This window comes from Gorilla gorilla, chromosome 13, assembly GCF_029281585.2.
Source record: "Gorilla gorilla gorilla isolate KB3781 chromosome 13, NHGRI_mGorGor1-v2.1_pri, whole genome shotgun sequence".
Lineage (NCBI taxonomy): Eukaryota > Metazoa > Chordata > Mammalia > Primates > Hominidae > Gorilla > Gorilla gorilla.
Window position 1 is genome coordinate 27,012,149 of NC_073237.2, and position 22,913 is coordinate 27,035,061.

Below are 22,913 nucleotides of genomic sequence, written 5' to 3' on the forward strand. Positions count from 1 at the left end.
TGTCAGCGGCCCCATGGAGTACACGGTGCGGCTCGAGGATTCCTTCGGCTGCTGGGGAAAACCTACCTTCGGGATTTCTGGGCCTCAGGCCAGGAAGCCAGATCCTCTTCATGAAGAGTCTGGAGCTGGGACAGCAGCATTTAGCCAGCACAGCTGAAAGGAATGAAGTGAGAGAAACACCACCAAAGGCTAAAGTCCCCACACGATTCAAGAGGAAAAAGAAGAAAGAGGGTCTCCCAGGTAAGGCAGGGGCATGTCGGGGCTCTTTCTCTGGCACAGTGTCTAGCCAGGGATCCAGGGAGGAACTGAGAATTGCGTGTGGAATCAGGAGACTCAGAAGCGGCCATCGCGCAAGAAGCAGATGGGGAGAGCTGGGCTGGGGCGGGGGCAGGGATGGGGCGGGGGCGGGGATGGAGACATGCCTCTTGCAGGACGTTTGCCTCAGATGCACTTTCCTCCTCGCCCCGCCTCTGCTTCCAGAAACCTCCCAGCTGCCACTGGTCCTAAGCAGCAGCTGCTGCTGGGGCAGAGAGGAGCTGCTGGGCTCCCGGTGCCCACCGGGGACCCCATGAACCAAGTCCCCTCCCTGTCCTTGCTGCTCTGTCCCTACACAAGCCCCGAGGGGGGTTGGCAGGGCTTCCATCCCACTCCACAGGCGAGGAAGGGAGGCTCAGAGGAAAAGCGGACTCCCTCAGGATCAGGGGGCGAGAGGCAGGTGGGCCTGTACCCAGGCCTGTCTCTAAGCCCACTCTGCGGCTAGCGCTTTCCGTTTCTCTCACCCGCCTCTGAGAAATGCTGAGATTTTTTCTGAATACAAAATAACTCGTATCCATGGTATTCAGAGAAAATTTGGGAAACACTGAAGAGGTACCCAGAGGAATGCCCTGCCCCTATGGATTTTGCTATCTTTTCTTTCCAGTCACTTTTTTTTTTTTTTTTTTTTTGAGATGGAGTCTCTGTCATCCAGGCTGGAGTGCAATGGCGTGATCTCGGCTCACTGCAACCTCCGCCTCCCGGGTTCAAATGATTCTCCCACCTCAGCCCCCGAAGTAGCTGGGATTACAGGCACACGCCACTATGCCCTGCTAACGTTTTTTGTAGTTTTAGTAGAGTCGGGGTTTCACCATGTTAACCAGGCTGGTCTTGAAATCCAGACATCAAGTGATCTGCCTGTCTCGGCCTCCCAAAGTGCTGGGATTACAGGCGTGAGCCACTGCGCCCGGCCTCCAGTCACTTTCTATCCACATGATTGCTTACCTAATTGAGATCATAATAGTGTGTGGAAGTTTGACCTTGCCCTTTTAATTTATCATTATACTATAGTAATATTAGCATGGAGAAAATTACCAATAGGACTATAAGTCTGTCTAATATTCCATTATGTGAAAAGCATGATTTACTTAGGCATTTATTGGTGGAGAGCTGTATTGTTTTCTATTTTCATTCACAAATACTGCTGTGATAAATACCTTTATTGAGAGATCTTGGCCTCCATGCTCACTGATTCTTTAAAACATTTCCTGAAGGGAGAATGGCTGAGGTGAGGGGCAGGCAGGTTTTTTGAATTTTTCCTTTTTCTAGGCAAATTTCCCTCCAGAAAGGCTGCATGAGAGTGTATGGGGCTCTTTTTACAGCACCACGTTGCCTCCTACTTCTCATCTGCCTGCTGGCTCCAGAACAGGTAGAGACAAGACCATGAGCCAAGCCGGGTCCCTGGGACAAACCAAGGCTCCATGCCTGCAGGAAGCGGCCACTGAGCCCAAAGCTTCCCCTCTTCCCCTTGCTCTCCCTAGCTGCCTCCCACCTCCCCGCTTCTCTCCGTCCTCTTATGGGGCTGCAGGTGCCAGACCTTTGTTTGCTTTCATTCTGAATCCCTTCCAAAACCTGACATAGCTCTACTAATTGTTGAATGTTTCTTGATGGACAACCAGGAATTCAGATCTCCCCTTCACACAGACACACAGACACACACACACACACACACACACACACACCTCACATTCATCAGTGTGGGCAGCCACCTTCATCAAGGACTGCTCCCTGCTTGCAGAGGTCAGCACTGGAGGGTCCACGACAACCCTCAGAGCTGGGATGCCCTGGGAAGCAATTATTCAGCCTTCTCATGGAGCACATGGGGAAACTGAGGCCTAGTGGGGAGAAGAGACTTACTCCAGCTTGATGGAATATCCGTCACCCAGGCAGGGGTAGTTCCACTAGCTCTGATCTCAGAGTGCAGAGTCTTCCCAGCTGTACAGTTCATTTCAATTAAACAAATGTACTCAGCAACTTTTCCTAACAGACAGAGGCTTCCACAGAGGCAGCTCTCAAGGAGGCCAAATCCCACGCATCATTCATGCCCACAGGATGTTATTCATGGATAGAAACTTCTGTGTGCATAGATTTATCTTGTGGGAATGGGCAGTGTGGCTTCCCTAACAGAAATCACTTTCCTTGGCCTCTGCAACCACAGCATCTGCTTGAATCTGGTTTGTGGCACTGAATATAATGTTTGTTTTTCTTCATTTTCTGGAGTGGGTGAGAGGTGCACTAGGAGGAACAGGAGATAAGCTGGGGTGGAAGTTCAGGGTGGGGCACTCAGAGGGGGTCAGCTTGCACTGAGCAACCAGGAACACCCTTCTGTGCTGTATGAAGGGATGGGAAGAGGGGAATAGGATTGCACAGGAAATACCTTGAGACCCATGGTTGTGTAATGGGGGAAGCTTCTCCTGGGTTAGACCAATGGTTCCCTTCTGGGTATAATTTTGCACTGTCCCCCCCGCCAACCACCCCCCACCCCCCAACACACACACCTTTCCCCTGGAAGCATGTGGCAGCATCTGGAAACATTTTGATTGTTACAACTCAGGGTAGAAGGTACTATTGGCAACTGATTGGTAGAGGTCAGAGACTCTGCTAAACATCCTACAATGCACAGGACAGCCCTCACACCAAAGAGTTATCCAGCACAAAATGTCAATAGTAAAGAATTTGAGAAACCCTGAGTTCCATTTAGGGTGGGAGGTGCACTGCCTGACAACACATCTGACATAAACCCTCCCCCATGACTGAAGAGAGAGTGTTGGACAGACAGTGAGACTGGCCAGAGAATACACAGAGCTAATTGAGATCATAACAGTGTGTACAAGTTTGACTTTGTCCTTTTAATTTATCATTATGCTATAGCAATATTAGCACAGAGAAAATTATAAATAGGACTATAAGATCTGTCTAATATTGGAGGGACAGAATCTTTTGCAAAGCTGTGCACAAAAGAGAAAAGCAGCTGTTTTGTGAAAGAACTCAGGACTAGGTCTTGGAATCCAACTCCAGCTCTGCCATTCAACCCCAAGGAGCAAATTTATCTTCTGAGCTCCAGTTACTTCACCTGTAAAACCTGAATGATAATATCTTCTCCATGAGCTGTTTCAAGAAATATGGCACAGCTTATATTCCTCAATATTAGTGAGAATCCCTAATATTCTCACTAATATTAATATTAACCACTCATCCTCCATCATCCACCCACTCTTATACACACTCATAGAGCCACTGTCATTAAGAAGGAGCTATCAAAATATTATCTATGAGTACTTCGAATTTAGAGTCAGGGAAATTGCAAGTAAGAGACTAGATATCCTCTATACAAAGGCATATAAGTCTTCCTATAAGCCAGCTGCTTGCATAGAACTCAAGAATGGAGTCAGAGAGTCAGAAGATAATGCAAGAATAAAATGCAAACATAAAAGGACAAAGAAAAAACATTCTTAGTCATTCACGGTTAGGAATTTCACAGACATCCTAATGAGATGGGATCAGAAGTTAATGCCATATACTCTACTATCAATAACTATAGTTAGAGTGTGGTTATTAATATTGCATTAACTAATTGGTAAGCTGCACAGTGTTGTCTCATGGTGTGAGTTCAGTCACTCCAACAAATCCGTTTGTTGGCTTCATAAATTTCCCAGCTATAGGACCTCCCCATATATTGCAATAAATCCATATTTCAAATAGGCAGATCTATTGCTGTCAATGCTCAAGCCTGTGTCACTAGACTGAAGAAGTAATGCTCTTTATGGCTGAGTATTAACTAGGCTTGTTTCTGTGTGAATATGGTTGAACAATTTTGCGCAATTTCCTCCCCACGTGTAATCAAAGTTTAAAGAAACTTAATCACTTGCTAGGTCCAAGAATTGCATCTTCTTGGGAATTTCCGTCTCTGAGAATCTAAGAAAGCCCAGATCAAATGAAATTGCTGTGGATTTGCATTAAAGAGAAATAATTCATAGCATTTCCTAGCACTTAATCACAATGAAGAGGAAAAGCCCTCCTTGGGCCAGGGATAAGCTCTGCTGGGTTCCAGTCTTGTCTCTGTCACCAACTTGCTCAGAAGATTTGGACAGGTCACTTCTCCTCCCCAGGCCTCTGTCACATTTGTGGACACTGAGAGGGTGCAGCAACTTCAGAAAAATCCCTCATGCACAACCGGACATTTGAGGCCCTCACCCACTACCTGTCCAGCTCTGACCTTCTGTCTTCTAAGACACCCCCTACTGTCTCTTTCCATCATTTTTCTCTTGCACAGGTATGTTCTTCTATTATGCAATGGGAACTTGACCACATATTAGATGCCCAGGACTCTTCCCAAAGAGCCTGATGCGCTGCTCAGTACTTTGCTGATGGCAGAGGGGATATCACATGGAAAAAGCCAATGAGACCTCCCCTGTGATGGGGTTCGTTCTCCTGGGGCTCTCTGCCCACCCAGAGCTGGAAAAGACATTCTTCGTGCTCATCCTGCTGATGTACCTCGTGATCCTGCTGGGCAATGGGGTCCTCATCCTGGTGACCATCCTTGACTTCCACCTGCACACGCCCATGTACTTTTTCCTAGGGAACCTCTCCTTCCTGGACATCTGCTTCACTACCTCCTCAGTCCCAGTGGTCCTGGACAGCTTTTTGACTCCCCAGGAAACCATCTCCTTCTCAGCCTGTGCTGTGCAGATGGCACTCTCCTTTGCCATGGCAGGAACAGAGTGCTTGCTCCTGAGCATGATGGCATTTGATCGCTATGTGGCCATCTGCAACCCCCTTAGGTACTCCGTGATCATGAGCAAGGCTGCCTACGTGCCCATGGCTGCCAGCTCCTGGGCTATTGGTGGTGCTGCTTCCGTGGTACACACATCCTTGGCAATTCAGCTGCCCTTCTGTGGAGACAACGTCATCAACCACTTCACCTGTGAGATTCTGGCTGTTCTAAAGTTGGCCTGTGCTGACATTTCCAACAATGTGATCAGCATGGAGGTGATGAATGTGATCTTCCTAGGAGTCCCGGTTCTGTTCATCTCTTTCTCCTATGTCTTCATCATCACCACCATCCTGAGGATCCCCTCAGCTGAGGGGAGGAAAAAGGCCTTCTCCACCTGCTCTGCCCACCTCACTGTGGTGATCGTCTTCTACGGGACCTTATTCTTCATGTATGGGAAGCCTAAGTCTAAGGACTCCATGGGAGCAGACAAAGAGGATCTTTCGGACAAACTCATCCCCCTTTTCTATGGGGTGGTGACCCCGATGCTCAACCCCATCATCTATAGCCTGAGGAAAAGGATGTGAAGGCTGCTGTGAGGAGCCTGCTGAGACCAAAAGGCTTCATTCAGTGATGGTGGAGGGGTCCTCTGTGATTGTCACCCACATGGAAGTAAGGAATCACAATCACATCAGCTGCCATTCAAAAGCCAAGTCATGTGACCTATAATGGTTTCTCACTCTAAGTCCATTTGCAGGAGATATTAAACTTTTCAGACGATATCTCCTGAGTTTTAGTCCTATGTCTGACAGCTTCAACAGACACCAGACTCAATAAATAATCAACTGTGATGAAGGCATTCTGAACATACGGTGAAACCACACGAGACAGCAGCCATGAAAGCATGACGCATGGCCCTTAGAGTGTCTCAGCTCTAGAGTTAGAACACGGACGTGAGAAGGTTCTCACAGCAACTTACCAGCCCTACTGGATTCACCAGGGAAATCAGAGAAATAAGGAGGCAGTGGAAACTTTTACTGAGGCTTCAGTTTATTACACTCAGTTTGCCTGAATGGCTAGGAAAAGGTAAGTTCTTCACTTAGGGAGCTTTTAGTTGTGAATAATCTATTTTGATGGCTGAATATCTTTTTAGCTATGAGAAAATTTAAGCTATTTTTTCTTGATGCACTGCAGATCATTGAACACCACCTAGTAAATTAAATAAAATTCAAGGAGTAATGAGTTCAAATTTGACGTTCTTACAGAATTTCACAACAGGAAAGCTTGTATTCTGATAGATGCCAAATCATGTTCTAGAAAAAAGATGATGATAAATAGATAGATATAGGTAGAAGTAGACAGATGGTGGCTACACATGTTTGAAGACTTTGGGTCTAATTTCTTTTTTTTTTTTTTTTTTTGAGACAGAGTCTCGCTGTGTCACCCAGACTAGAGTACAGTGGTGCAATCTCGGCTCACTGCAACCTCTGCCTCCCAGGTTTAAGCAAGTCTCATCCCTCAGCCTCCTGAGTAGCTGGGACTACAGGCATACACCACCATGCCCGGCTAATTCTTGTATTTTTAGTAGAGACAGGGTTTCACCATTTTGGCCAGGCTGGTCTCAAACTGCTGGCCTCAAGTGATCCGCCCGACTCAGCCTCCCAAAGTGCTGGGATTACAAGCGTGAGCCATAGTGTCCTAGCCTATGGGGCTAAATTTTCATAGGTTTCTTTGTTCCAAGACTTCTCAGAGCCTTTATTATGCAAAGGTCCACTGTGAATGTTCAACAGGGTATAAAGTTGTAGCATTTCCTGAGCCTCCAAAGTTCAGCACAGTAAAAATTGGGAAGCTTTTTTTTTTTTTTTTGAGACAGAGTCTTGCTCTGTCATCCAGGCTGGAGCGCAATGGTACGACCTCGGCTCACCGCAACCTCCGACTCCCAGGTTCAAGCGATTCTCCCACCTCAGCCTCCCGAGCAGCTGGGATTACAGGCACCTGGCATCATGCCCAACTAATTTTTGTATTTTTGTAGAGATGGGTTTCACCATGTTGGCCAGGCTGGTCTGGAACACCTGACCAAGTCCAAGGTGAACTCCTGACCAGGCCGAGGTGATCCACCCACCTCAGCCTCCCAAAATGCTGGGATTACAGGCCTGAGCCACCGCGCCAGGCCAGTGTTTTTTTACCTAAGGGTTTGGGCAGATTCCTTAACCTCTTTTGCCTATCTATTCATAGACACAGAAGACATACAAGAGGTTCAGAAATTGCTGTGGATGAAAAGCAGCAGTTTCATGGCAAGTTATATCAAAGTCTGAGACTATCAAAAGACTTATTTAAAAGGAAACTTTAGAAAGTGAATCTGATTTTAAGAATAGTTCTTGGAATATTTTTGCTTCAAGTGATATATTTAAGTTTTCTTATATTTGTTAAGAATGAATTGGATCACTCGAGCTCAGGAGTTCAAGACCAGCCTGCGCAACATAGTGAGACCTTATCTCTATTAAAAAACATTGAATTGCATAAGATAAGGATGTATATTTTGCTAATAAAATTTCACTATATTGTGTTAGTCTAAGGTTCTGATTTCTACTTGCCCCAGAAGAGAAACGATCTTGCTACTGCAGATACACAAGAGTGACATCTAGTGGCCATGCAAGCCAACTTCAGACATTTACAGAGCCATGTCGTGTTTTTAGAAGCAGCTGCACAGGTCTCTTTCTTCACCGCTAACTGCATAGTTCATGGAGTTTCTCTCCAATATCCCTGGCCCCACTCATCCAGCATCTGCTTGGATACCTCCAGTGATAGAGAATTAACACTTCCAGGTTCTAGCTGTTTCATTCAGCCCTACTAGCAAATTCTTCCTTGAATTGTGCTAACATATACGTGTCTCCATTAACATCTGTCTCCGATAGCATCTTCCAGTCCTAATTCAGCTTCGTGCCTTTACATGAAATACACCTTATCTCTTCTTTCTTCCGATATATAAAGATTGTTCTCCTGGTTCCTGGGTCTTCTTCCCTCCAGCATAAATAGCCCCCATACTTCCACCTGTGCCAAAATCACCCCGTTTACCCAACTGAGAGGTACTAAATTGTGTCCACAGTATCATCTGTTTAATTCCAGTGCGATATTTCTGAAAATACCTTGGGAATAATAATGATGGTGCTAAGCTAACTCTGTTTCCCCAGGGCAGTGGAGATCCGTCTGGCAGAGAGAGATACTTGAACAAGCCTGCCTTCTTGTGAGGCTGTCCTCCACTCACTTTCTCTTCCTTGAGGAATGGCAGTCATATCCATTTATATTACAAATTACATTATTATAGTGTAACTGTTGAGTCAGAAATTACATTGCTTCCTCTAGGGACAGTGGCACCTTTCACTCCCACTCTCTTTTGGGTGTCAAGGGGAGGCAAAACTATTATATTATTATACTTAATCATACAGACAAATGTATTATTTTAAAAATCACAGTTCTGGGTTAGTGGGTGCTTTAGGCTTTTACTCCAGTGACCAAATGCCCTACGAAATCTTTAAGTTAAAACTCCAAATATAAAGTATATCTGCTTTGGCTGAAATGGAGGTGGGGGGCAGAATAGATGTGGGGGCCAGGGGAGGGAGTTGGGCTCCATCTGCTCAGCCCACCCTTCATCCCCATCCCCAGGGTCCCCAGTCCACAGACACCACCAAACACTAATCTGATCCAAACCACTGGTGCCAAGAAAAGTAGACATTTTGTAAGGATATTTTGTTCCACTCCCAGAAATAAATGTGAAAATTTGGGGGGGAAATTTATATTCTAAGAAAAAACAGATTACCCAGTTAACCATTAAAAAGATAGACAACTTAAAATACCAATTACCTAAGGAGAAGTTGAGAACTTGTCAGTTACCACCTTAAGATGTTCCAGGCCATCTGTTTCCACAGATGAGTGGTAATAAACATTCAAGGAACAAAAGGTTTTTAATACTGTTTAAACAATTTCAGAGAATAAAGTGAGAAAGATATCTTCCAAATTGCTTTAACCAAGCCAGCATAACATTGACGCCATACCATTAAAAACATAACAAGGAAGTACAGGAAATGAAAACACCACCTTTTCCTTTCCTATCTCATCTATTTACCTATGTGTGTGTGTATGTAGATGCACACGTACATATAAAATAGAATTCAGCAGCACATAGAAAGAATACTAAACCGTAGCCTAATGGACTTATTTTTAAAAAATAAAGCTAGAATAATTTAAGGATATGTCTTGGTATAATTCTCTACGTTTATAGGTTAAATAGATCCTCAAAACTATTGAAAAAGTTGAACATGAATTTCTTAGTTTTAAATTCCTTCTAATAAAATAGGAATGGATGTGTTCTTTAATAAAATTAAATGTATATCTCTAGTGAAAAGTATGTGTCATGCGTAATGGTGAATCAAATCAAATCTGTTACACTTTAACACTTTTCTGGATATACCAACCATTGAATTAGAGAGTAGAGATAAATAAATAAAAGGTGAAACTAGAAGAAAGGTAAAGAATAATTTTACTATTATTGTTAGCTGATACACTCATAATTTTATACCTGGATAAAACAGTAAAATCAATCAAAAGGCAATTTTGAAAAACAGTAGTAGGAGAATTCAATAACGAAGCTGCATAAAAAATTAATATGCAAAAATCCAGGTTCTAGAGGGGAAAGGGGGAAAAGGGAAGGGGGAAAGAGGGGAGGAGAGAGAGGGGAAGAGAAAAAAGAGGAAGAGAAAGTGAGAAGGAGAAAGGGGAGGAGATTTGGGGGAAGAAAAAGGAGGAAAGAGAGAGGGAAAGATGAGGAAAGAGGAAGAGAGGGAGAGGGAGAGGGAGAGAGAAGGAGAGAGACAGAGAGAAACCGGTTGTCTTGGACTCTTGAGTCTTCAGCAGCAGTCATCACCTTCCTCCCTACCAGCTAAACAGGGCCTTTTCTCATCTTCTAGCTTGAGGCAAAATCTGCCTTTTTCTCCACAGTGATGTCATAAGAAAAGATCACAGTCGCATAACTTGTCCCCTTTCTAGCAATAAGAACCCGCATATTTCTTTCAGGGGTAAAGATATGGAAGAATTTTTATAGGGACTATGCAGCAAGATTTTGAAATAGAGATTTCAAGTGGTTTATCATAGAAGGTATCTAGAACACAATCCTATAGGGATTTCATGGATCATTATCAATTCTCTGTCCGTCCCTAATCAGATTAAACTGTGTTGTTGAGAGAAGGGGTGTATGGGTTATGCCATAGTATTTAGACAAAAGAAAATAAACAGGTGCAAAGTTATACTATTCCAAGTAATTCAATTGGAATGGGAATAAATAGAAAAGAAATGAAACAGGAGCTCAAGGTTGGTTGATAACACTGATTGCTCTTGGTATAACTGAGATGGAGTAGAGACTCCTCCTAGGGACTTGCGGGCACCAAAGCATAGAAATAAAGTAAAATCTTGAGTTCCTTTGAAGGAAATTCCGGGGACCTAGCTAGCCTTAAGAAGTGAATGAGCAACTCGATAAGCTAGAAGGTAATAGTAGCTTAAAACAATAGCCAAGGAAGTTAGAGTCAGGAGAACGTTTGGTTCCCTATAGAAACTAGAGATAACATCTTAACATATGTCCCTGAGTTGTTTTCTAGAAACCCAGATTCTTACCAAAGGAATCCCCTGGCACACAGACCTCAGATAAGGGGGAACTGAGGGCTGAACTCTAATGGCTGTCCTTTGTTCTAGATTTCTTCCTGAGAGGCCTGGAAGAGGTCACACCCACGAGCCAGGGCTAACATTCCTTTCTGATGATAACAAATTTTTAGACAAAGCTCACTTCCTTAACCAAGTCAGAAAATCTCCGAATCGGCAGGATGCAGTGGCTCACGCCTATAATCCCAGCACTTTGGGAGGCCAAGGCTGCAGGCAGAATCATCTGAGGTCAGGAGTTCAAGACCAGCCTGGCCAACATGGCGAAGCCCTGTCTCTACTAAAAATACAAAAGTTAGCTGGCCATGTTGGCGCACACCTGTAATCCCAGCCACTTGGGAGGCTGAGACAGGAGAATCAATTGAACTCAGGAGGTAGAGGTTGCAGTGAGCAGAGATCATGCCACTGCACTCCAGCCTGGGTGACAGAGGGAGACTCCGTCTCAAAAAGCACAAACAAATTTTCGCAACCTACTCATCTGACAAAGGGCTAATATCCAGAATCTACAATGAACTCAAACAAATTTACAAGAAAAAAAACAAACAACCCCATCAAAAAGTGGGCAAAGGATATGAACAGACACTTCTCAAAAGAAGACATTTATGCAGCCAAAAGACACATGAAAAAATGCTCACCATCACTGGCCATCAGAGAAATGCAAATCAAAACCACAATGAGATACCATCTCACACCAGTTAGAATGGCAATCATTAAAAAGTCAGGAGACAGCAGGTGCTGGAGAGGCTGTGGAGAAATAGGAACACTTTTACACTGTTGGTGGGACTATAAACTAGTTCAACCATTGTGGAAGCCAGTGTGGCAATTCCTCAGGGATCTAGAACTAGAAATACCATTTGACCCAGCCATCCCATTACTGGGTATATACCCAAAGGACTATAAAACATGCTGCTATAAAGACACATGCACACGTATGTTTATTCTGGCACTATTCACAATAGCAAAGACTTAGAACCAACCCAAATGTCCAACAGTGATAGACTGGATTAAGAAAATGTGGCACATATACATCATGGAATACTATGCAGCCATAAAAAATGATGAGTTCATGTCCTTTGTAGGGACATGAATGAAATTGGAAATCATCATTCTCAGTAAACTATCGCAAGGACAAAAAACCAAACGCCGCATGTTCTCACTCATAGATGGGAATTGAACAATGAGATCACATGGACACAGGAAGGGGAACATCACACACCGGGGACTGTTGTGTGGTGGGGGGAGGGGGGAGGGATAGCACTGGGAGATATACCTAATGCTAGATGACGAGTTAGTGAGTGCAGTGCACCAGCATGGCACATGTATACATATGTAACTAACCTGCACATTGTGCACATGTACCCTAAAACTTAAAGTATAATAATAATAAAAAATAAAAAATAAAAAAATAAAAATAAAAAAGAAATTTAAATTGTTTTTCTTGAAACTATAATAAAATTAAGATAAAATAGCAAAAAAAAAAAAAAAAAGCACAAACAAAAAAGAAAATCTTCAAATCTTCCTATGACCTGAGGGCCCCTCCTAATCACCCCCCCCAACACACATACACATGCTTTGAGATGTCCTGCCTTTTTAGGTTAAACCTAATAATAATGATTTATGACTTTGCCTGTAACCTCTGCCTCCTCACCTTTATTTTTTATTTTTTATTTTTTTGAGATGTAGTTTCACTCTTGTTGCTCAGGCTGGAGTGCAGTGGCACAATCTTGGCTCACTGCAACCTCCACCTCCTGGGTTCAAGCGATTCTCCTGCCTTGGCCTCCCTAGTAGCTGGGATTACAGATGCATGCCACCACACCTGGCTAATTTTTGTATTTTTAGTAGAGACAGGGTTTCACCATGTTGGCCAGGCTGGTTTTGAACTCCTGAGCTCAAGTAATCCACCCACCTTGGCCTCCCAAAGTGCTGAGATTACAGGTGTGAGCCACCATGCTCAGCCAGAAAATTTTTTTATTATTACAGTTTGGATGGTGCACATTTGAAAATGATCAATTTCTCTGCTTTCTTAAGCAGAGCTTATTGGTTATAATGTTACATTGTGAGTGAGTTACAGTCATCATTTATGACTATTGTAAGGTAATTGCGCAGGATAAAAGTGGCATCTCCTAAGGGGCATACTCAGGGTCCAAAAGAGGCTACTTGGAATTGGCAACACCGGGGGTCAGGATGGCTAAGACAGAACCCGTCTCAGTTCAGGTGGTGGCTCTAGTGATACCAGCCCAGAACAGGATGGAGGAGAGGCTTCTCAGTGCCATCCTGTTGAAAAACAGAGTCCAAGAGTAAGCTCCCCTTCTCTGGGACAAGATAGTGTTTTGTCCTAAATAATAATAATAATTGCTTTGGAGAGATGTGCTTGCTCACAGATAACTTGCACGGTTATGATTCTTGCTGGTGGAATTAGGATCTATTCCTCCCACTTCAGAGTTGACAGACTTGGGCAGAGGGGAGTCTCCATTAACTTTTGTGCAAAGCCTGAGCTCTGGAGTTTTCCACTGAGAGGCAGAAAGGATAGAGTTCCCAAAGGAAGGGATGTGTGGATTCTGGGCATGTGACCCGCAGAGGAGCTGTTAGGAGCAGAAAGGGTGTGAGGAGGAGATAGAAAGAGGTCAGGAGAGAGGGAGCCTCCAAAGGTCTCAGCCTGGAGTTTCCTCTCCTTAGCTGCAAAGACCAAGGCTCTCATCCTTTCGCTGCTGTTCTCTGAGACACTCACCTGGCCCTTCAGTAATTCGACTGGTCTAGGGAGGCTGGGAAGCTAGAGACAGGAAGGTATTTGCTTCCTGATTGCCACAGGCTGAAATGCAGTTCAGCGTCAACCACCTTCTCTCCCCTCCTCCATTCACATTTTTAAAATATCTGTGGCAGTGCCACCCCTGAGCACTAGTGGCCATTGACAGGTGACATTCCAGGCCTATAAGACTGAGTGGCTTGTTCCTGGTGGTCCTCAACCTCCCTGCCCTACACACTCACCCCATGACCTAGTAAAGATCACTTCCCAGGTCTGCATGGGAGGGACTCACCTCCACACCCACACTAGAGTCTATCTGTTTTCCGTTTCTAGTTTCCTTCTTCATTGTCAAGCTGTCAGCAGTAAATTCCAACTTGTTTTCATTAAAAAGGAATGGGGACACTTATGTGGTTATTTTAGCCAAGACGCATATTCTAAACCTAATCATGATGAGACATTGCACAAACCCCAATTTTATAAAACACCTGGCCTGTATTCCTCAAAAACATCAATATTATGAAAGACAAAGTATGGCTGAGGAACTATTCCAGATGAAAGGAATCAAAGAGATGTGATGAAAACGCGGAACGTATGATCCTGGGCTGGATACTATACTGGAAAGTGTTGCTATAACTGTATTGGCTATAACTGTGGCAACCATTGACATTTGAATGTGAACTGTAGATAAGACAATCATATTGTAGCAATGCTGAATTTCCTGAGTTTGATCATTGTAGTGGAATACAGTGAAAGAATATATGTGTTTTTATGGAATACACATGACATACACAACCTACCTTGAAATCGTTCAGAAAAACTATGTATACACACAGACACACACAGAGAATGATAAAGCAAAGCAAATGTAGTAAAATGTTAACAAGTTGATAGACTGCATATGGGTTTTTTTAAATATGATTATTGCAACTTTTCTTTAAGTTTGAAATTCTTTCAAAGAAAATAAATGTTGAAAAGAAAGTGATGAGGAACTCCAAAAAAAATCATGGAAAGACTATTTAAATATCAGCAATTCAAATAAACATGAAAAAGTTCAACATCACTAACAACCCAAGTGGTGCAAAATGGTACATTAAAAATCAAATCCCATTAACCTACTGCAGAAAAGGATAATATAATATCCATTTTTGGTCATGGATCAGTGACACAGGAGCCCTTGTCCCTGCTAGTAATTGGACACTGTTTTTGAAAAACAATTTCAGACTTTAAAATGCTCTTATAAGGCCAAGTATGGTGGCTCACACCTGTAATCCCAATGCTTTATAAGGAGGTCAAGGTGGGAGGATCATTTGAAGCCAGTAGTTGGAGACCAGCCTGGGCAATATAGCAAGATGCCATCTCTTTACAAAAAAAAATTTTTTTAGGGCCAGGTGCAGTGGCTCATGCCTGTAATCCCAGCACTTTGGGAGGCTGAGGCAGGCAGGTCACTGGAGCCCAGGAGTTTGAGACAGTCTGGGCAACATGGCGAAACCCTGTCTCTACAAAAAAAAAAAAAAAAAAAATTGGCCAGATGTGATGGCAAGCACCTTTAGTCCCAGCTATTCAAGGACCTGAAGTGGGAGGATCACTTGAGCTCAGGAGTTTGAGGCTGCAGTGAGCCATGATCATGTCACTGCATTCCAGCCTGGGTGACAGAGCGAGACTCTGTCTCATGAATAAACAAATAAAATATTCTTTTCCTTCTTCCTTTTGAGACAGGGTCTTGCTCTGTTGCCCAGGCTGGAGTCCAGTGGTATGATAATGGCCCACGGCAGCTTTGACCTCCTGTGCTCAAGCAATCCTCCCACCTCAGCCTCTGGAGTAGCTGTGACTACAGGTGCACACCACCACGCCTGGCTAATAAAATGCTCTTATACTTAGACCTCATAATGGAATTCTTAAAAATTTACCCTAAAAAAAAAAAATCAGAGATAGAGATAGAGATTTTATGGCTGGGTGCGGTGGCCCACGCCTCTAATCCCAGAACTTTGGGAGGTTGAGGAGGGCGGATCACGAGGTCAGGAGATTGAGACCATCCTGGCTAACACGGTGAAACCCCGTCTTTACTAAAAAATACAAAAAAAAAAAAAAATAGCTAGGCATGGTGGCAGGCGCCTGTAGTCTCAGTTACTCGGGAGGCTGAGGCAGGAGAATGGCATGAACCCAGGAGGTGGAGCTTGCAGTGAGCCGAGATCGCATCACTGCACTCCAGCCTGGGCGACAGGGCGAGACTCCGTCTCAAAAAAAAAAAAAAAAAGAAAAGAAAAGAAAAATCTCTATGATGTAATTTACCAAGGAGAAAAACAGCATCATCTAAATGTCCCAAAATAGCATAATGGTTAAGTAGATGATAGTATACTTATACATGAAAAAAGCCAGTTTTCCATACAGACCCTTACCAAGAAGAAAATATAATAAGGAAAAAAATCTTCCTCTATATTAGCAATAAAATGGAGGGAAAATGCCTTAGAATAAAGTTAAGAATCCACGGTATGTACATAAATAAGAACATAATACTCTATTGGAATAACTCAAAGAAATATTTTAACAAATTTAAAGATAAATTTGGATAAGAAATCTCAAGGCTGGGTGTGGTGGCTCATACCTGTAATCCCAGCACTTTGGGAGGCTAAGGTGCGAAGATCACTTGAGGCCAGGAGTTTGAGACCAGCCTGGACAAGATGAAACCCTGTCTCTACCAAAATTACAAAAATTAGCCAGGTATGGTGGCACGTGCTCATAATCCCAGCTACTCGGGAGGCTGAGGCAGGAGAATTGCTTGGACCTGGGAGGCGGAAGTTGCAGTGAGCTGAGATCACCATCTGGGCAACAGAGCAAGACTCTGCCTCCAGAAAGACAAAACAAAACAAAACAAAAGAAAAAGAAAGCAAGAAAAGAAATCTCAAAAATGTAAACTTTTCAAGTCCTCTAAATTAACAGATAAATTCAATGCAACCTCAATCACTAACAAGCTAATTCTAATTCACATAAACAATTATATATAAATTAATTCATATAGAAAACTTGTCTTGGAAAATGATCAGGAGGGGAAAACTAGTCCCACTAGATATCAACATGTATAAAAGTTACAGTGATAAAAAGTTTGGTACTGGTAAAGAATAAATAGATCAATCGTTGGTACAGAATAAAGTCTAGAACTAGACCCAAGGATATATGGCCATCTAATTTGTGATAAAGTTAATGTGCTAATCGTTAATCTATTGTCTCCCCCGCTTCTGAAGTATGCATCTATACTCAATTTGTGACGTGGCTGAAACTCAAAACCCATTTCTACTTTGGCAGGTGACTCCCTGTAGACCGACCCACAGGGGGCGCAAGAGGGAGCGTGGAGGACCAGACGAGGGAAAAGATTCCTTTTTTCTCTCTCTCTTGGGAAAAGAGGGAAGAGCTTCTTGCTCCTTCCGGTTTGCTTCCTGTTCCTGTCCGCTTAGCCCCGCAGTGTTCATTGGGTGGTCCTATATCCTGGTTTCTCCACACTTTCAGAACCAGGCTCATTGTTTAGGATCTCAGTTCCAGAATGCCCTTTCTCAGACACCAAAATGAATTCCAAAGAGACCAAAGATTAAAATATAAAAAATAAAATATTATGGATTCTAGATGAGAGGGGTAAGGAGGAATCTGGGAAAATGGCAGTTTGTTCTGTGACATCCATGATGCATCCCGACCCAGCCACAGCCCAGCTGCTGTTCTCCTAAGCTAGGGAGCTGCTGAGGCTGAAAGGTGTGGGCAGTGCCAGTGGCTCGGGTGGGCACATACCAGACAGGAGTGGAACAGGAATTTTCACCTCTGTGCCAGAGGAGATCCTGGAAACAAGCCTGAAAAAGTCTTGAGGCAAGAAAAAGGAGGAATACTGTGGTATCTGGGAGTCAGTTTGAACAGGCCATGGCTACAGGGGGGCAGGGCTGTGGCTTCCATGTCAGTGTTGCCAAAAGAGCTACAGGTCTGGGAGGAGTCTCCCTGTCCTCAAGGAGGAGCTGAGTTCTCTCTCCCCCAGCAGGGGATGTCCCAGGTGTTACCAGCCCTTCCAACTTGGGGCCTATTAAAGGATTGATAACTGGCCAGTGGCTCACACCCCATCCCCATGGGCAGACTATGGTGTCTGCCCCTCTCTCAGGATAGCCGCTCCCTAAAGACCTCTAGCAGCTGGGAACCCAGCAGCCAGACACAAGAGCAAACAGAACCAGAGAAACATGTCTCCTAGTGTAATTGAACTGCTGGAGGAATCAGAACATGCCAAGGGCACTCAAGGAGCTCTAAGTCCAGTATACAAAAAAAAAAAAAAAAAAAAAAAAAGGTCTCTCTGATAAGACAGCAGGTTGAACACTTGCATATAGTGAAGTTAGCTAAGAAGAGAAGACACTATGCAATGCAGTTCAAGGGGAATTCAAGGGCAGACGAGGACTTTTTTTGGGGGGTGGGGGTGCAGATAAGAAAGGTTTAGAAGTGTTCAGAGAAGGAAATGCAAGGATTTGAATCCAACTCTAACTCCAAAGCCCATGCCCTTTTCTCTGGCAGCACTTTGCTAGGATCTGGTAGGGCCCAGAGACAAGTGAGAATAGAGCTTGCTCTCCTGGTATTTTAGAACAGAGACAGAGCAAGCAGGTGAAAGTCAGTTATCCCATTCTTCTCCCAGAAGGGCTTTCACTGCCCAACACAGCTCAGGTCCTCCTTTCACAAAACAAACTCTCAGGTGGACTCTGGCTGGCAGAGGTATATCTCAGTCCTGTTCTTTAAGTCACTGAGTAAACAGCATTTTGGTAATTCCTACAGCAGCTTCGTAGAAGTACTAAAACTCTTCCCTACCCACACCCCATGTCCCTCAAGTCTGGCTGAAAGAAAACAGGAAAGATTTGAGGCCCTGGGGCCCTTGGCAAAAAGCCTATGTGTGGCAGAGGTTTGTCTGCAGCCTCCCTGACTTTCGCCACACCTACCTCGTAAGGACTTAACTGACTGTCTCAGGGTAAGACCCTGAAAAGAGAATTTGAGGTGTTGACTCTTTCTGACCCCCATCGTCCCAATTACATACTTATCCACATAATAACAGCTCAGTGACAACTTCTTGCCATCATGGCTTTGAAAGCTTCTACTACGTCCCAGACAAGGACTCCTTTTTCTCCCCCCAGTACAACAATGTTTTTATCCAATGACTTATGCTACAAGAATATTCTGACTTTCTGATTTCAGGCAAAGACACACTCACCAACTTATTACTTGACACAGCAAGTCCCAGTCAGAGAATACCATATGAAACAAATAGGAATTATTTGCAAGAATCCAAAACATAGGCTGCATCCACAGCCCACTGCCATGGTCACCTACAAGCTAGTACTGTTCAGGTGTGGTGAGAGCACGTGGAACCTGGAGAATCACTTCAGCAGCTGGTACGATGCCAATCTAATCCTGGTAGGCCACAAGGAGGCGAAGCGCGGCAGGCAGGCTCTGCGAGATGCTGGCTATGAGTTTGACACCTGCTTCCCCTCAGTGCAGAAGAGAGCGATCGGATCCTCTGGACAGTGCTAGATGCCATTGATCAGATGCGGCTGCCAGTAGTGAGGACTTGGTGCCTCAAGGGGTGGCATATGGGGGTCTGACTGGCCTCAATAAAGCAGAAACTTCTGCGAAGCATGGTGAGGCCCAGGTGAAGATCTGGAGGCGCTCCTGTGATGTTCCACCACCTCCGATGGAGCCCAACCATCATTTGTACAGCAACATCAGTAAGGGTTGCAGGTATGCAGACCTCACTGAAGATCAGCTAACCTCCGGCGAGAGTCTGAAGGAAATAGTTCCTCAGATCAAGGAGGGGAAATGGGTACTGACTGCAGCCCATGGCAACAGCCTTCGGGGCATTGTCAAGCATCTGGAGGGTCTCTCTGAAGAGGCTATCATGGAGCTGAACCTGCCGACTGGTATTCCCATCGTCTATGAATTGGACAAGAACTTGAAGCCCATCAAGCCCATGCAGTTCCTGGGGGATGAAGTGACTCTGTGTAAAGCCATGGAAGCTGTGGCTGCCCAGAGCAAGGCTAAGAAGCGAAGGCCAGCAGGCATGCTACTGTCCCCCGGAACACCCTCCCTGGCCATCCCTTCCTCTGCCCCTGCCCCCTGCACATGTCACACTGACCACATCTGTAGGCATCTTATGTTGTAGCTGCAGATGGGGACCAGTGGCTCACATTTTCATTTTAGCCATTTGTCTCCCGCACCCACTCCCTTCATACAGTCTAGTCAGAATAGCAGTTCTAGGTCACAGGTTCTCAGTCCAAGCTGAGGAAAAGCTCCCCTTGTCCAAGAGAGTTGAAAGGTAGTGACTTGGGTTTTTGCCAGTGTTTTCTTTACTAAGGATTTGTGGAGAGGAACCATGCTAAGCCATGACCAATGAGGAGAAGCAAGAGCACCTACCTGCCCCCAGGAGCCAGTTCTCTGCTCTTCTGCAGTCAGGCCACTGCCTGGGGGCTCTAGTCATTCCAGTGGAAGATGAATGTAACCTGCATGATGATGTGATGAACATGAACATGATGATGTTCATGATGAACATGTTGCAGTGAGCCAAGATTGCACCATTGCCCTCCAGCTTGGGCAACGGGAGCGAAACTCCGTCTTCCAAAAAAATAAAAAATAAAGGAGTGATGTGCAATACAATTTTTTAAAAAAGAATCCCAAACATATTGGCATGCAAGGGGGATGAAGAGATAGGTAGCATCTTCTGTGATATGTCAGTGGGCTGTGCACGTGCACTATTTTTTACATTATTTGAAGCACTCACGTACTTAGTTTTTATTTTGCCCTAAAAGTATTTTTTGTGCTATGATTTTATTTGTGGTGCCCTTTGAGTGCAAGATGACTATGAAGCCTCAAAATGTTGAAAAATTGTTGAAGAAAATAGTACAGAAAGAAGACTGCACCTGCCAAAAAATGACCTATCCGATCTCTTCTCTACCAGGCCACTCACATCTTTCTTCCTCCCTTGAGAGTAAAATATGCTCCACTATAGTATCTTTCACATATAAATGCCTTCTACCTATGTACTTCTACCTAAGAACTTTCTAATTATTGTTTCTTACATAAACTTGCTTTCATTGTTCAGTCAATAGATTTTTTCTATGTGTGAATATTGAGGATATCATTGGTCAGAATGAAATGCATCATAGGTTTCCCATTAAAATAAATGGAAATATTTTTCCATCTAATGATGTATTTTCCCCTGAGCAGCAAGGTTTTTCAGGAAAGAATTGACATCTTTAAGCAAAGGATAGGTGTCTTATATGTTTTGTATATGCGATGCTCCCTACAGAGTAAAAGTGAAGTCACATTGCCCCCATGGAGCTCATGGCTACTATTTCAGGAATGAATTGAAGTGCCTGGAAAACTTAAGTCCCTGGGATGACTAGACATGTCCCTATTCCTTGCTGCAGGTAGGAAGACAGCATTCTCAACATGTTGTATTTGTGATCAGAGGGACCAAGATTTGGCCTCTCACCACTAAGAGGAAATGACCTAGAGACCTATGGACTATGCCCCATGAAGTCAAGTTAACATAAGGGAAAAGGTGTGTATCAGCAAGGATTAGGCTTAACTGCAAATAATAGAGTCTCACAGAAGCACTGTTTAAACCAGATGGCAGTTTATTTCTCTGTGCTGTGTAAAGACTGAAGCATAGGCAATCTGGGACTGTGGTAGGAGCTCTATTCCTTCAAGTCCTCAGGGTCTCAAACTCCTTCTAGCTTACTTCTTAATCATCCCTACGGTGTGGTCCTTACCTCACAGTCTAAGAAGGCAGCAAGAGCTCCAGCTCCACACCACATTCCAAGCAGTAGGATAGAAAGAGTGACAAGGAGGAAGGGATGCAAAGGCCATATACCAGCTGTCCTCTAAGAAAGATTTCTAGAAGCTACCATACTTTAATTCTGCTTGTAACTTATTAGCCTGAACTTATTCATGTGGCCACAGAAGATGCAGTTCACTGCAGAAGATGCTGAAAAATAAAGCCTTAATTCTGGGCGGCCATGTTTCTTAGTCAGCTTGGGCTGACTATAGGCTTAAACAACAGACACTTATTTCTCACCGTTCTGGAGGCCTGGGAAGTCCAAGATCAAGGTGCCAGCTGTCTCCGTTTCTGGTGAGGGCTCTCTTCCTGGCTTGTAGATTTTGAGCTTCTTGCTGCATGCCTTTCCTGGGTGTGCAAGTGTGGGAGGAGAAAGGGAAAGCATGATCTTGATCAGAGAGAAAGAGCGTGATCAGCTCATTCTTTGCCCTTAAGTCTCACTCAGGTTCTGATGAAGTGGACAATATAATTGTAATTTGGATTATGGGTACTATTTCCTTATGTGCATCTGAAATAATAAATTATGTATTTATATGTGGACTTAGATTCTTTGGCTGTTTCCAGACAACAAGAATGTTTCATCTTTTGTGACATACTCCCAAAAGGTATGACAATAAAATCTTCACTTTTATATCTCTCAGAGAAGATGAGATGTTTTTACAATTGTTATCACAATTCTCTATCCTAGGAAATGGGCTTTCTAAGATCTCACTGTGTGTTGTGCTTTATCCAACGTGCAGCCAGATGACCCATGGCCTTAGAGATATGGCAGCATGCTGGTTTCATCCCCTGTTCTGCAAGCTAAGCACCAACAGCTATGACATATATTTGCACATTCATGTTTCAACTCAGGCCCCAAAGCATCATTGCAGAATTCACACATTATTAATTTCCTAAAGTCTAAACACGTAACAAATTCCAATGGGAGAAATAGTGCAGGTACCCATGGAAAGATACAGGCTGTCATGACGCAGACAGGGATGCACGACCAACACTCAATAGCTAAAGTAGCCAGAATTCTCAGAAAACCTGCATACAACTAAGAACTGCCTTTCCTCATAACTCTGTCAGCCCTTTGAGGGACAAACTGCCTCTTTGCAGCTGATCAGTGCACCCAAGGACAAACAGAGACCATCTGGAGGTTTTTTGTTGTTGTTGTTGTTGTTTTTGAGATGGAGTTTCATTCTTGTTGCCCAGGCCAGAGTGCAACGGCGTGATCTCAGCTCACCACAACCTCTATCTCCTGGGTTCGAGAGATTCTCCTGCCTCAGCCTCCCTAGCAGCTGCGATTACAGGCGCATGCCACCACACCCAGCTAGTTTTGTATTTTTAGTAAAAACAGGGTTTCTCCTTGTTGGTCAGGCTGGTCCGGAACTCCTGACCTCAGGTGATCTGCCCGCCTCGGCCTCCCAAAGTGCTGGGATTACAGGCATCAGCCACTGTGCCTGGCCAGGTTTTGTTTTTGTATACTCTGCCTTTACCTTTGTCCAAGGAGACGATCTATGCAATCCTTGTCTTCTCCATACACAAGTAAATCTTCAGCTGTACTCTAACTAAATATCTGAGTTACTCTCCTCCTCATAATGTTGCTATTGTAATAG

The 22,913-nt window shown here is 44.1% G+C and overlaps 1 protein-coding gene and 1 pseudogene across 5 annotated transcripts; both read left to right on the forward strand.

The window, feature by feature from the left end:
* The first annotated feature begins 91 nt into the window (after window positions 1-91).
* On the forward strand, window positions 92-19,419 carry OR2S2 (olfactory receptor family 2 subfamily S member 2). Of its 5 annotated transcripts, none has more exons than XR_010130157.1 (3): window positions 134-240; window positions 4,185-6,109; window positions 18,675-19,419. XR_010130157.1 is itself a non-coding variant. In XM_063696241.1 (2 exons), exon 2 carries the CDS (start codon window positions 4,699-4,701, stop codon window positions 5,608-5,610), a length of 912 nt encoding a protein of 303 aa, XP_063552311.1. In that variant the 5' UTR covers window positions 92-240; window positions 4,185-4,698; the 3' UTR covers window positions 5,611-7,592. The 5 variants fall into 5 exon arrangements, 2 of the variants coding, with proteins under 2 accessions (XP_063552311.1, XP_063552310.1); XR_010130156.1 differs by having other exon boundaries at window positions 4,586-6,109; XR_010130155.1 differs by lacking the exon at window positions 18,675-19,419 and adding an exon at window positions 6,452-7,592 and having other exon boundaries at window positions 4,586-6,109.
* LOC101128145 (phosphoglycerate mutase 1-like) lies at window positions 18,798-19,638 on the forward strand (annotated as a pseudogene).
* The last annotated feature ends 3,275 nt before the right edge of the window (window positions 19,639-22,913 follow it).